The sequence below is a fragment of the Gobius niger genome, assembly GCF_951799975.1.
Source record: "Gobius niger genome assembly, chromosome: 21".
Taxonomy (NCBI): domain Eukaryota; kingdom Metazoa; phylum Chordata; class Actinopteri; order Gobiiformes; family Gobiidae; genus Gobius; species Gobius niger.
This window is the reverse complement of record NC_136872.1, coordinates 17,583,249-17,597,000: the sequence shown is the minus strand read 5'-3', so window position 1 is coordinate 17,597,000 and position 13,752 is coordinate 17,583,249. Positions and strand designations below refer to the sequence as shown.

Genomic DNA, 13,752 nt, shown 5'->3' with positions numbered 1-13,752 from the left:
CGACACCTGCAGTGGCGCTTATGGCCTCTAGGGGCACGAGATACTTAGTACTGCTTTAAGGCGGAGTTAAGAGGTTAAACTATACCATAATGAGTTAGTTTGCTATAAACATGAACGAGCACAGCCAATGGTGGGGAATTAGTCGTTATCTTTCAAGCCGACTCTGCCTTAGCTTTGACTAGAAAATACAATGTTGTGATTAGTCGTGGTCGGCGAGACTGGCAACCACTTTCCCATCCATTTGTCCCAAGGCACCTGTAGCTTTATTGGAGCTTAAGTGAAAGAATATGGATCTGCTGTGATTGTTTTATTATACTTCTGAATGCAGGTTTTTTTTTTATGTGTGTGTGCTCTGAACCCCTGTTTTCCATCTTCCATTTCATTTGGCCAGGACCAGCGCTCGCCTCTCAGTGACAGACGCCGCCTCCTGTGCGGTTTAGCACTTATTACACGCTCCGAAGCCCAGCAAACTGCTCGGAGATGGAAAAACTATGGCGCTGGGCTGTATAAAATGCCACACCACCGGGGGAAAACGACGGGGAGGGAGGGCAAGATTAGGTATAATGGCCGAGTTACGTGAGGATGGTATCAATGCAGCTGCTTAATATTTGACTGGGGGCGTGGGACAATCCTGGTAATGTGCTCCCAATCTGCAGGCTTTGTCAGGGTAAAGTGGCACTTCTCTTTTCATTAAACTGTGGATTAATTGATATTTAGCCAAAAGTGAGAGAGAGAGAGCAGTTAATCACATTTTTCCTCATTTTCTTCCGGATCAAATCTAATTGTGTCGGATTTTCAGTTGATTTTTGGTGCCCCTTCGGCCTACAGAGCTGTTAGTTAGTTAATCTTTCTAATCTTCCTGTTCCAGTGGCATTTAAAGGGGCTGCGATGCTCTGGACTTTGGAAATGGCTTTGTATCGCTTCAGGAAAGCTGTGCCAAAATGCTTTGCAAAACACGTCAAGCTTTCGAGTCGATATCTCGGATAAAATGGTTAGTTTTTGACCACAGTGTTTCACGTCTCCCTTCTCCCTGCACGGGCCTCTCCCTCCAAATACCCAAATGTAGTAACAACAACTGTCCTATTAATAAACACTGGACTCATTGAGAGAAAGTGGCCTTGAGTCTTGTCAGGACACACGGCGGGCTGTCAAAAACCGGGGCGGGCTGAAAGAGCAGGCGAGTTTAAGGACAAGGGGTATTTCAGTTCAACATAATGTCAAACGAAATTCACGATATGATAAATGGCAACGCTTGGCTTTTTATACATGGGATACTTTGTAGTTTTCTTTTATATACCTATGTGGGATTAGTTTGTTTCCCCAATAGTGTTGTTCTTGCATTATCTTGATTTTGCTCATCGGAAAAATTATGTTTATTGATGGTGGCAGCTACACAAGAAGGCCTAAGAAATACAGTAACTAGGAAAATCTAATGCTATCCTATTGTAATTCACTCAATATATAGAGTAAAATGCAATTAATAGCTTTTTTAGCGTTTTTGTACTTAACCTCTTTACCCTCTTTACCTTTGCCTGAACCGAGCACATTTTGTTTAGTTTGGCTTGACCCAAATCTAAAGCTTCTTGAAAAAAGTGTCAAATAGCGACGACAATGAGACAAAAACATGGATGAAAATGCAACAAAAAAGCCGAAGAAGACCGAAGAAAAAGATGAAAAACTGATGAAAAGACCAACAAAAGAATGACAAAAATGCAATAAAAAAGTGACAAAAAATGCAACAAAAGAGCGATGGAAAAGTGACAAATGTGCGTGACGAAAATGCAACAAAAAAGCTAAAGAAGGGAGAAGAAAAGTGATGAAAAAGTGATGAAAAGACCAACAAATAAGTGACAAAAAATGCAACAAAAAAGTGACAAAGACACAACAAAAAAGTGAAGAAAAAAAACATAAGGAAAAAGATCCATTATTACCGTATTTTCCGGACTATAAGTCGCTCTAGAGTTTAAATCGCACCAGCCTTGGCAACTACCTGGGCCTGGAGCCGTAACTGCTCCATTGACAAGCCTCTCCCGGCATCATGTTGTTCAAGCTCCCATTTGCGAACTCGTTCCTTTAATTGTGGCCATCTAGCTTTTAGTCTTTCTACATTTTTAGTGGTACAGGAGTAGCAGATACAGGTACACAAGCCAAGAGCGTCCACTAGCGGCTGTCATTGTGAAATTAACAAATGTGAAATTATACATTTTGATATATAAGTTGCACCTGAGTATAAGTCGCACCCCTATCCAAGCTATGAAAAAAAAATGTGACTCATAGTCCGGAAGATACAGTAAAGGAGTTTAGTAGGTGAGGTGTTACACTTAAGAGGCTAAGCTAGCAGTGGCAAATCTAAAAAAAATCTGTCCCTGTTTTGTATGTTTTGTAAATGAGGATGAACAGACCTCTAAGGTGCAGTAAATTGTGAGCGGTGGGTTGTTTGACACGGACAATAAAACAACAAACTCATAATTTGAGTATACTAAAAGTCTTGTTTTCACCAAATTAGCCGGGAAAACATATGCCAGACGGTAACATTGAATAACATCCTTTCTTCTCAACCAAATGTAAATAAAGTGAGGGAAATAACATGACTTGACCCTTGTACTTCTTTCCACATGAAGAGCAAGTCGTCTCCGCTGAAGTGTAAGTCCGTGGCTCAATAGTGAGGCTTCAGTGCATTGAAGGAACAAGTGTCGTTGAGTGCTGTGTATGCTGTGTGTCCATGCATACATTCATGGAACTCAGGGCGTATTAACACACTGGGGGCACTAAAGCCACTCTCCAGAAACAAGCGGTCGCCACGGAGACTGAGCAGTAGTAGAAATAGTACTGCGTAGTCGGTCACTTAAAGTATTCGAGAAAGTCGGGAAATGAGCGGTCGCCGAGAAGGAGATAGAACAGTGGTTGTAGTTATTGTAGTGGTAGAAATTGTACTTATGCCAGCAGACACTACCATGTTACAGTCAGATGAGATATATCATGCTAATTTACTTTCTTAGCAGAACTGAAGTTACACTTTTCCCTTGTCAATACAATCCCTGGAGTAATTTTGAGTAATCCTCAGCTAATTCTGTTCACTTTGGTCGTTTCTTCTTGCCGAAGTGTTTACTTTATCAAAAGTGTCCTCCATATTTTTAAATTCCTGTGCTCAAAGTGTGTTCATCACGCCGCCATAAAGCTGCTGACCAGGCTGAGCGATTGAACTGAATGTTATGTTTTGGCCATATCGCCCAGCCCTACTGGATACTGTATGAAGCACTTTACATCAAGGCACCAATCACCCATTCACTCTCTCATTCATACACCAATGCAAACACTGGAGGCAATGTGGGTGAAGAGCCCAAGCGAGTCACCCACAGGAGCCGGGATTCTAACCCCGACCTTCTGATCATGAGATGACCCGCTCTACCATCCGCCGATGTTGCTGAAAGCAGAAACAAGCACTCACCGCTGAGACTGCTCGTACTGGTCATGGCAGTAGCTGTAGAAACATGTTGCTCGAGGCATTTGTTAACACACGGGGGGCAACAACAAAATCCACGTCCAGAAACAAGCGGCCTCAAAGGAGAGGAGATTGTTGAAGTACTTCAGTTGTAGTTGTCGTACAGGTCAAAGTAGCATGTTGCTCAGGGCACACACAGAGTGAAAAGTTGACATAAACAATGTAAAATCATCTGGAACAAATGTGATGGTATTTCCTTTTAAGTGTTTGTGAATATTGCTGTGCTTTAACATTAGTAGAGAGTATATATGTTCCTCTTTCAGACAGTTATTTATTGTGAAAGTTTTTGGCATAGTTTAGTGCGCTTTTAAATATTAGAAAGAAACCTTGAGACGGCGGCGGCTTCACGAGGTACAGCCCTGACGTGCAAAGAAGCCATTCATCATTTAGTATACTGCTGAAGCTGCCTCTGACACTGAAAGAACGTGCAGCGCTTACATTAGAGGACGAAGGAAATTTGTGTTGTGGCGTGAAAGAGTTATGGCCCAGACTTAATCATAATTTCACAGGAAGAGATGCATCAAACTAATGACCAGAACCACTGTAGTTAAAATGGATGCCTTATACAGAATCATCTTCTTCTAATTACACAAACATATGGGTACAGTTGGAGGGAATGAGGGAGAGCACAACCAAGACGGGGATTAGTCTTAACTAGCAACAACAATAATCGTTTAGCACTCGATTGTCATTCAGGGGAACATTATCTGTCTTTATGAGTCTTTTAAATGGGACAAATTATGCAAGAGGGGACACTCCTGAGCTTTTACCCAAATAAAAAACATCCCTGCACTAGTAGTTTGACTGTCTCTTCTTCAGCTGCTGTAGCGCTCTCAATCACCCCATTGACCATCATCTGAGCCTTTGTGTAAGCTGTTTATCATATATCATTATAATCGATTAGTTAGCATGCCATTGACTTAAAATAGCAGATTTTAGCTCGTGTTTACCCATGTTCGATTCACCCTGCTACCATTAGAGGGCGCTCCAAGTCATACAAGATCTTTAATACCTTTTCTTTTCCATGCACACACACTCTAAATGAATAAAAAGTAGTGTCAATACTGAGGTTCACCAAAACTTTAAGTTTTAATAAGCCTAAACAATCACGTGTCCTTGTATGTTTTAGTCATTTTGACAGACTCAAATATCATCAGCTTGTTCCTTTCTAGTAAGTACCAATTTATGCAGTGAGTCCACTAATATTTCAGTCAGTAAATGGATTAAAAACAAGCATTTGCTTCATTAAACATATTTCTATTGTTGAAAATTATCTAAAAAATGAAGTGAGCTCGCCTCTCCTCAGCCCTGACTGTAACTTTACGTGGAGCGGGACGTCTCCAGCTCATCTCCATGGGGATGTTGACTAAAGGCAGCCAAATATGAGATTCAAACAAGGTCAGGGGTCTGCAACCTTCATTATCTGTAGAGCCCTTTTGCCTCCTCTTCCTCCAAAGAAAGTAGTTTGGAGCCGCAAATTATAACACCTGTGCTTTTGAAGTTTTAAAAGTTTGATCTTTTGTTAAATTTGACCTATTACAACCACAGAACACAACAAAGGCCAATAAAGGAGGCTGGTCATTTGCAGCATGTTTGTATCGGTGGCAGCAGTAGAAAGTTACGCAGTGTGCCTTTAATATAACAAAACACTGTGATGTTGGAGTAGTAGTTGTCTGCATATAGAATACTTAGAAAGGCTTGATCTAAATGAAGCACCCCCTTACATCTGTAAAACCTCATTGTCCATGAACATCAAGTGCATGACTGAGCCACAATAGTCAGCCCTGTGCCCGTGCCGTGGCTTCAGTGACTCATCATTTTTGGCTGGAGACGGCGTCCCTCCAGGCGCGTTGCCTTTTTACATTTGAGGAGTGCACACAAACACACTGTCTGAAGTCAGGCCAAGCTCTTAAGGGATTATTATGAGAGCAGGGGCTGTGCGCACGGCGAGAGGTCCAGAAGCGCCGGGATGAAAAGACGGACACAGGGCAGTGCTTCAGGCAGAATGTTTAGCCGGTATGTGGCAGCAATGACTACAAATATTTTCCCAAAATTTCATCTGGTCTGAGCCTGATTGCTCTTTGTGAAGTGCTTGGGGGGCGGCGTGTGTCTCATACAAATAAGATGCCCTTTTCCTTTGCTATGTAGTTTTGCGTGACTGAGGGTTCACTTAAAAATGCTCGGCCATGACTCTTTGAAAACCTTGCATCTGGTCTATAACCTCTCGTTTCATTTGTATGCTTGTCCAGGGAAAACTCACAGGTTGAAAATTGACCTTCTGAGGTTGCCATACTTCGGCGGCATAATCAGTATTCACTATTCCGTCTTTTATGCAAATGTATGAATATAGCTGTCATCTAGAAGAGCGGCACAGTGGGACACAATTCAATTTCTCCTGCATGCTCGGCAAACAGATGGAGTGAACTAACCGGGCAAGCAAAGCCCTGGCACGACCGTATATGAGTACAGTAGATTCAGTAATTAGTCAGTGTCTCTGTTACTAGTTACAATTTATATATTTTCTATTGACAGCCGATAGAAATTAATAAGCTAAACTGTAAAAAAGCTATTGCCATATCTACCTGGCGAGTTTAAAGGAACAGGCCACCGTTTTTCCATTCTGAGATACGTTCTTACCTGAGCTTAGACGAGTTGATGCGTACCTGTCTGGTCTGTACGTGTGCGCTCAGTCACGCAAAAAGACCAAAGATGTTGTCAGCCTTTCCTCCTCTCGTCTTTGGGGCCAAACAGGGGTGACGTTAGAAGCGACCAAACTCTTCCATGTTTTCCCTATTCAAATACGGTTACGTGAGTAGTTACATGATCCAAGTATAGTTACACAAAATTAAACATGTCGATTTTCTAAGCGGATAAAAAGGGGAACTATATTGTGAGGCGCGATAACACCATAGGAGCACTTCGACATCCGTGCAGTATCTTCACTTTACTGTGTGGACGTTGAAGTGCTCCTAAGGTGTTATTACGCCTCACAATATAGTTCCCCTTTTTATCTGCTTAGAAAATCGACTTCAACCATATTTGACCCCATAGAGGAGAGGAAGAGAGGCTAAATGCTGGCAACATCTTTGGTCTATTTGCATGACTGAGCGCACGCACAAAGACCAGACAGCTCAGGTAGGAATATATCTCAGTATGGAAAAACGGTGGCCTGTTCCTTTTCAATAGAATTCCCAAGGCCAGGAAGAACATTTATAATAAGTAATAAGCAATTCATTAAGCTTTTTGAATCTTGAATTAACAGCAAAAGCCACGATTGTGACTGGTGACAAAGCTGGACCAGCTATGCCAGTTTAACTCTGAAGTTCTGAGCCCTTAGTCCCATGTACCTGTGGATCTCTCCAAAACAAGTTATTTTTCACTGGCTTCATCCCAAGTATCATTTTTTTTTACCGATGAAATGCTCAGTGCACTTTGCTTGACACTCAACATCTTTCGGCCATGTGTTTGTGTTAACCCCTTAACCCTCGCCTGAACCGAACACATTTTATCCAGTTTTTCCTGAATCAAAAAGCTTCTTGATTTTGGGGAGTTTATAGCCTAGAGGCCAAAGCCAAGACCTACAAAAGTCATCTAAGATTCAACCTTGTTTGTCTCATCACATTAGTTGTTTTTTGTCACATTTCTTCTCACGTTTTCATTGATTTTTTTTTGCCACAAAACATGATGAAAACACAACCAAAAAAGAACAAAAAGTGACAATCATAACGAGGAAGAAGCTTAGCTCATTTTGTTGGTCTTAGCTTCCAAATGAGACGTTGCTCTGGCCTCGGCTGTTGAGCTCCAGTTGAGGAGCTTTTAGATTTCGGATAAGTTAAACTGGAGAAAATGTGCTTGGTTCAGGGGGGGGGGGGGGGATAAGAGGTTAACCAAGTAATTACACTTAAGTCGATCATCATCACAATGCTGATTGGTCAGTGTAATTGACAAAGGACGTTCACAAACTGTTTTACTATTCAGCCTGGGGGAAAGAAAGTCTAGATTTGCAAACTCCTGAAGTGGCACATCAAAGATAGATGAAGAAAAGGATATAGAAGTAATGATCTCCCCACTTTAAAACAGGCCAAAACTCTCTGTATAGAATCATCATCTATTGCAGATTCCTCAGAAAACCCTGTATTCAAACTTCCGTTCTAAACCTCTGCTCATTCTTACTGCCACTAATTGCTAATTAACTTTTGCCCGGTCCCAGCGCCTGGAGACCCAGAGGACACGGGCCACACGCACACAGTAGTTAATGGCTTTCTCTGCTGTGACTCTTCCCCTTGTTTTTTTTATTACTGTCTATCGAATCCTGCTGAAGCTATTACAGGTTCATCCGAGTGCACCGGTGTTCATGTTGTTCTTTCTGTTTTTTTTCCCCCCGCCCTAACAGGAACTGACGCCATGACGACAGAGATGCAGGAAGTGGCCATCACGGAGGACAAGCCTTTACTCACGGGTCAGGCCGATTCCACTAAGGTCAGTATGGGGTCAGAATGCAGTACTTGCATGAGGTTCCCAATGAAAAAAAAAATGCTGTTCTTAGACAAAACAAACAAGCATTAAAAAGTGACCCAAAAAAAAGCAAAGAGCAACAAAAATGTGGCAAAATCGCAGCAAAAAAACCCCAACAAAAATCAACAAAAGAGCTACAAGAAAGTGACAAAAATGCGATATAGGTGCAAGGAAAAAGATCAGTTTAGATGAGTTTTGTAGGTCTTAGCTTTCAAATGAGGCGTTAAACTGCTCTGTAGGCTGTCAGCTCCAGTCAAGAAGCTTTTAGATTTGGGTATAGCTGAAGAAAATGGAGAAAATGCTCTTGGTTAAGGCGGGTGGAAAGATAATGGAGGAATGAGAAATTATTTAATTATGGTAAAAGCCTCACACTATGGCATACTTTTAACGCATTTACTGATATAGGGCTGTATACTTGATGTTGTTTGTCATGAGCAAGCATATTTCTGAAGCGATTTTTCATATTTAAGTACCAATAAACTAGTTAAAAGGTTTACCTTACCTCAAAGACTTCCCTTGAACCCAGAGGTACATGGGCAAAGTAAGGCCCAGGAACCAAATACTGGCCCTGGTACCAAATACCAGCAAACCCTTCAATCTGGCCCGATAAACATGACCAAACTAGATATGTATTGGTTTAAAGGGTGAACAACACCACTATTTTCACTGCCATAAGGAAAGATAATACATACAACTGCTGCTATTGTGTTGCTTTTATTAAAGGTGCATTATGCAACTTTTAATGCGGGAAAAAAGTTGATATTTGTGCGTATTAGACCTTGTAGTGACCCTGTGGCTATATGAGTGGTCATCATGGAGCTTTTACTTTTCAACACAGTGGTCTCGATAACGCTCCAGGATCACTTGTTTTGTAGGTTTTCTGATGAGAGGGTCTGTCAGCAGTGAAAACCTAACAAACAATTGATCCTGGAGCAACCTTGAGACCTCTATGACGAAAAGAAAAAGGCGCCATACAGACCACTCATACAGCAGCTTGGTCACTACAGGTCGAATACGTTCTTTTTTTTTCCACAAAAAAGTTGTATAATGCAGCTTTAATGTGTGCAGGCTATTGCAGTCAATTTGAGAGTTGTACTTCTTTGAAACACCCCAAAACTGGTCTGGAAACCCAATGTGGCGCTTGCATCAAGAAGTTGCCCATACCTGCCCTTACAGATGTACAAACTAGAATAGAAGCACCACTGGTAGCAATACAGAGATACAAATCAAGCAAAGGAGTAATATTTTTGAATAAAGAGAAATTCAAGAAGCGTATGAATGCTTATGGGTTTATGTAACGTTACATCAGAGCTTGTCCCAGGCTTTTGCGACATAAAACATTTCGTCATAAACTGAATCAGAGGCAGGAAGTTCTTTGTGCGCTGCGCTCCTGTCCACTTTCGTCCCGGTGATTTTGAGCCTTAGGCTAAAGCCATGTGCTGCAGACACATGTGCGGGGCCCTCTCTCTGCAGACAGGCGACCTCAGAGCCCCCTACGAGACTCAACTCTGGCCCCTCTGCTGCAAATCTGATCCAGCTGCTCTCGAGACTGTGTGCTGCTCACTGCTGACACCTACTGGAAATGCACGACACTAGCATCTTCTTAGTAACCTTGTGCAGATGGCCAAAAGGTTAAAGCAGCAGTATACGAGCTGTGAGATCGACTCCCAGGTCTCTCTTATCATCTTCCCATCTTAAGATTCATGAGTTTTGTGGTTTATAGCCTAAATATATAATACTAAACTAGGACTGGGCGATATTGACAAAAATTAATATCTCAATATTTTTGGGAACCTTCTCAATAACAATGATGAAGCGATATTTTTGCAAACCATCAGAAATATACGTTTACATTTACATTGCTTGTAAAAAGATTATTATCCACATATTATTCCACATTTTTTACCTTTTTTTTCCTAATTTATTCTCCCATATTTTGCCTTTTCCCTTTAATTTCGCCATATTTTTTACCCATTTCCCCCCCAAAATTTTCTCACATTTTTCCCAATTTATTCCCACATATTTTGCTTATTTTTTCACCCTTTTTTCAATTTCATGTTTTTTTTCCCCCGCTTATTTTCGCAATTTATTCCCTCATATTTTCCCATCTTTTTGACCCAATTTTCTTTCCAAATTTTCTCAATTTTTTCTTTTTCCCCCACAATTTTTCCACATTTCTTGACAAAACAGCAATTCCAATATTATCTTGTATCCCACATATTGCCCACCTCTAGTGTTAACTTTGTGTTCTTGTATTATTAGTTCAGTTCATTGCATTATCCATTTGATTAATCTGATGTAAATTTTGCGGCCTTTTCCCATTCATTCATCATCATTTGGTTATTTCTCTATATTTACATAATGAAGGTCCACATAATCTGGACAGTGTTTTGAATGTGAAGTACATGTTGTAGATTTCCGATACAGCAAATGTAGACGTCAGAGCAGAATAAAAGTACTTCAAAACCCTCTTCATTAATTTTCTTGCGTCACTGAATGAACCTAAGAGCTGCACTTCCCCTTTTGTTTCCTCCTCCTCCTCCTCCTCCTCCTCTCCGAGCGCAGACGGATCATTTTCTAAAGTCTCTCTGATTCTGCGCTCATTCATTAACCCCTCTGTGTAAATGGATCTGTGGCCGATAATGAAGCGCCCGTTTAGACCCCACGCTGCCGCACTCCCCCATACAGCACTCTCTCAAGTATCATATAAGCATCTGCTCCCATACAGTCTGCTGCTGCGTGGGCTTTAATTAACAACCAGGCATCACTTTACAGAGCACTTCCACCCGACCGTTCTTCCTTTGTTTCAAGTCATCACGTTTGCTATTTTTAACTACGGACCCACTTCATCGAAAGCTGACACAAATGAAAAGATCTGTCTGGTTATATATCGTGTCTGTCTTTGTAGGATGCGGAGCTGGCCGCGAGGATACTGCTGGACCAGGGTCAAGTAAGTGGGAATCACAAACATTTCAAAATATTTTACTTCTTAGATCAGTGTTTCCCAACCAGGGGTACGGGGAGCACTTAGCAGGGGGTACTTGGAATTATTTCAGATTTAAAAGGATGAAATTGAGTAGAATTTCATATGAAGTTCAAAGGAAAGTTAGTTTTAATTATGTTTTTCAGTATAAGGTTTGATTTGAGAGTATTTTAGCTTAATTCTGAACACAACACACTGCTAAATACTGTATATTTTTTAGTTTAGTTGGTGACTTTGCAATAATATTAGCAAAATCCTCAAGATAGGGGCTACTCAGAGTCTAAATCAACGACTCTAGGAATACGCAAGGCAAAAAAAGGTTGGGAACCACTGTCCTAGATGATAGTTTGAACTCAGGAATGGCAGGAATTCCCTTAAAAGTGTTCATTTTGTTTTGTCTTTGTAGGAACTTGTCAATAAACAAGCTGTCAGTCATGCATGCGTTTTCCATCATAGAAACGGTTTCCATGTCATCATCTGCCCTGATATCACTCAACCTAGAGCGATGCTGTTTGGAGTCAAAGCTAATTGCTTTTTGGTTCACCCTAGCCTTGGTTTCGTCTTCTCCTAAGACTCCCTGACAGCCGAGCAGTTTGATTAATGGGCATTGACACCAGCGCCAGCAGCACCTGTCGCGCACAATACACTCAGACACTCAAGTCAGGCAGCTTTTGTTCTAAATACAAGACAATGTCAACAGGCTTTGCGGATTGCAGTGCAAATCAGTTTGACAGGATTGATTGATTATGAACAGTAACAGGCTACACAACCTGAACTAAAAAAAGTCGCTACCTGGATTTAAAGTAACTGTTCTGGGGTCTGGGGTCGCCGCAGTTGGTCAGGTCTAGGTTTAGCAACACTATGAGCCCAAAGAATGAGATCACCTGAACGACCTGAATGACCAGGCATAGATGACAATGCCAGGATTCATGCGGCTCACATTGAGAAAGAGCGATCTTAACCCCATTGAGAATCGTTGGGATGTGCTGGAGAAGGCTTTGCGCAGTGGTCACACTCTCCCAGCATCAATACAAGATCTTGTTGAAAAGCAAATGCAAAAGTTGATCTTTTGACTTTGCAGAAGCTAATTTAAACAATGCCACGGCAGATATGTCCTGTAATCAAAGCTAGATTAGAGGATGGATGGATGGATGGATGGATGGATGGATGGATGGATGGATGGATGGATGGATGGATGGATGGATGGATGGATGGATGGATGGATGGATGGATGGATGGATGGATGGATGGATGGATGGATGGATGGATGGATGGATGGATGCACCCTTAGTGTGCACCACTCTTTCCTTCGAAGTTACAGAAATTACAGTGAAGCTAAAGCATCATCAGCACATACATCCACATTACACACATGTGACCTTAATTGTATGCCTCCTGTGTTTCTCAATGGTATTGTTAGTATTGGATACAGTATGAATAGTATATTTATATTTATTTGCAGGAGCAAAGCATTGAGACCCCTCACGGCGTCCTCCATGTGACCCTGCACGGATCTCGCAGCTCTCGGCGACCGGCCATCCTCACCTTCCACGACGTCGGACTGGACAGTGAGTACAAAACCCCCTGGTCTCCAACCAAACCGGCTGAATCTGTGTTTCATTTCACAGATTGATTTTAAATGTGCCCTCTGCATTTTCACTGGAGCTGTTCTGCACTCAAACTGCCTTGACAGCACCATCGATTTGTTTATTCCAACCAAACTTTGAGAGGAAAACAAACATAGCCCTGGGTGATACAGTCTCCTTTCCATACACAGAAATGATCTCAAGTTTCAACACGTACAATACCACTTCAGTGCCCAAAAGCTCTTTTTTTTTTATCCAACCACACAATATACCAAAGCTACATATTCCATTTATTGGTCACTGGCAGCTACTTAGTGTGCGTTATTTTTAGAATGATAAAAGATTTTTGTTACAGAGTACAACTTCCCTTTTTTGGATTCTGTTGCTTGAAAATAAAGCTCTGTGAGGAATGATTTTCTACTGGAACAAATCCTTTACTTTCCCCTGTGTCTTCCAGGCAAGAGCTGCTTCTCGACCCTGTTTAAATTCGAGGAGATGCAGGAAATAGTGAAGAGTTTTACCCTGATCCACATCGATGCCCCGGGACAGGAGGAGGGAGCTGCAGCCTACCCCGCCAAGTACGACCGGAAACTGCCTGTCTGCTCACCTAATACTACAAAAACATGATCCTTTGTACTCCAGTCAGACCTCATATCCTTACATCGTCACCCCCGCCATTATTGTCTACCCTACAACGTCAAATATCTCTTTGCATGTTATCAGTTCATTGACCTGTTTGTTTCCCTTCGCAGCTACCAGTATCCCTCCATGGACACCATCGCAGAGATGATCCCGGCCGTCCTGCAGTTTTTCAAGTGAGTTGCTGCCTTCATTATGATGTTAAACCTCATTAGTTGCGTTCATGCCGCAAATGGAGGCATCTGGCTAGAACACCAAGGCTCGCAATAATATGATCTCGCCTCACGTTTTTAGATAGATGCCGATATTACACACTTCATCTGGAGATCATTTTTAGATGTGAATAAAATGGTGTTAACCTCTTAACCCCCGCCTTAACCGAGCACATTCCCTCCAGCTTTACCCACATCTGAACATTTCTCAAAATTTCTACAGCCTATAGCCCGGAATAACACCTCATTTGAAAGACCTACGAAACTCATCTAAACTTTTTTGATCACATTTTTGTTGCTTTTTGTCTCATTTTT

General features: G+C 41.7%; 1 protein-coding gene across 2 annotated transcripts in view; it reads left to right on the top strand.

Moving 5' to 3' along the window:
* ndrg2 (NDRG family member 2) overlaps nucleotides 1-13,752 on the top strand; it is a 100,497-nt gene that overhangs the window by 72,913 nt on the left and 13,832 nt on the right. For both annotated transcript variants that reach the window (XM_079579959.1, XM_079579958.1), the window contains exons 2-6: nucleotides 7,895-7,981; nucleotides 10,926-10,967; nucleotides 12,463-12,568; nucleotides 13,044-13,164; nucleotides 13,339-13,401. In XM_079579959.1, coding sequence (XP_079436085.1) covers nucleotides 7,907-7,981; nucleotides 10,926-10,967; nucleotides 12,463-12,568; nucleotides 13,044-13,164; nucleotides 13,339-13,401 — 407 coding nt within the window. In that variant the 5' untranslated portion in view covers nucleotides 7,895-7,906. The remainder of the gene's footprint in view (nucleotides 1-7,894; nucleotides 7,982-10,925; nucleotides 10,968-12,462; nucleotides 12,569-13,043; nucleotides 13,165-13,338; nucleotides 13,402-13,752) is intronic.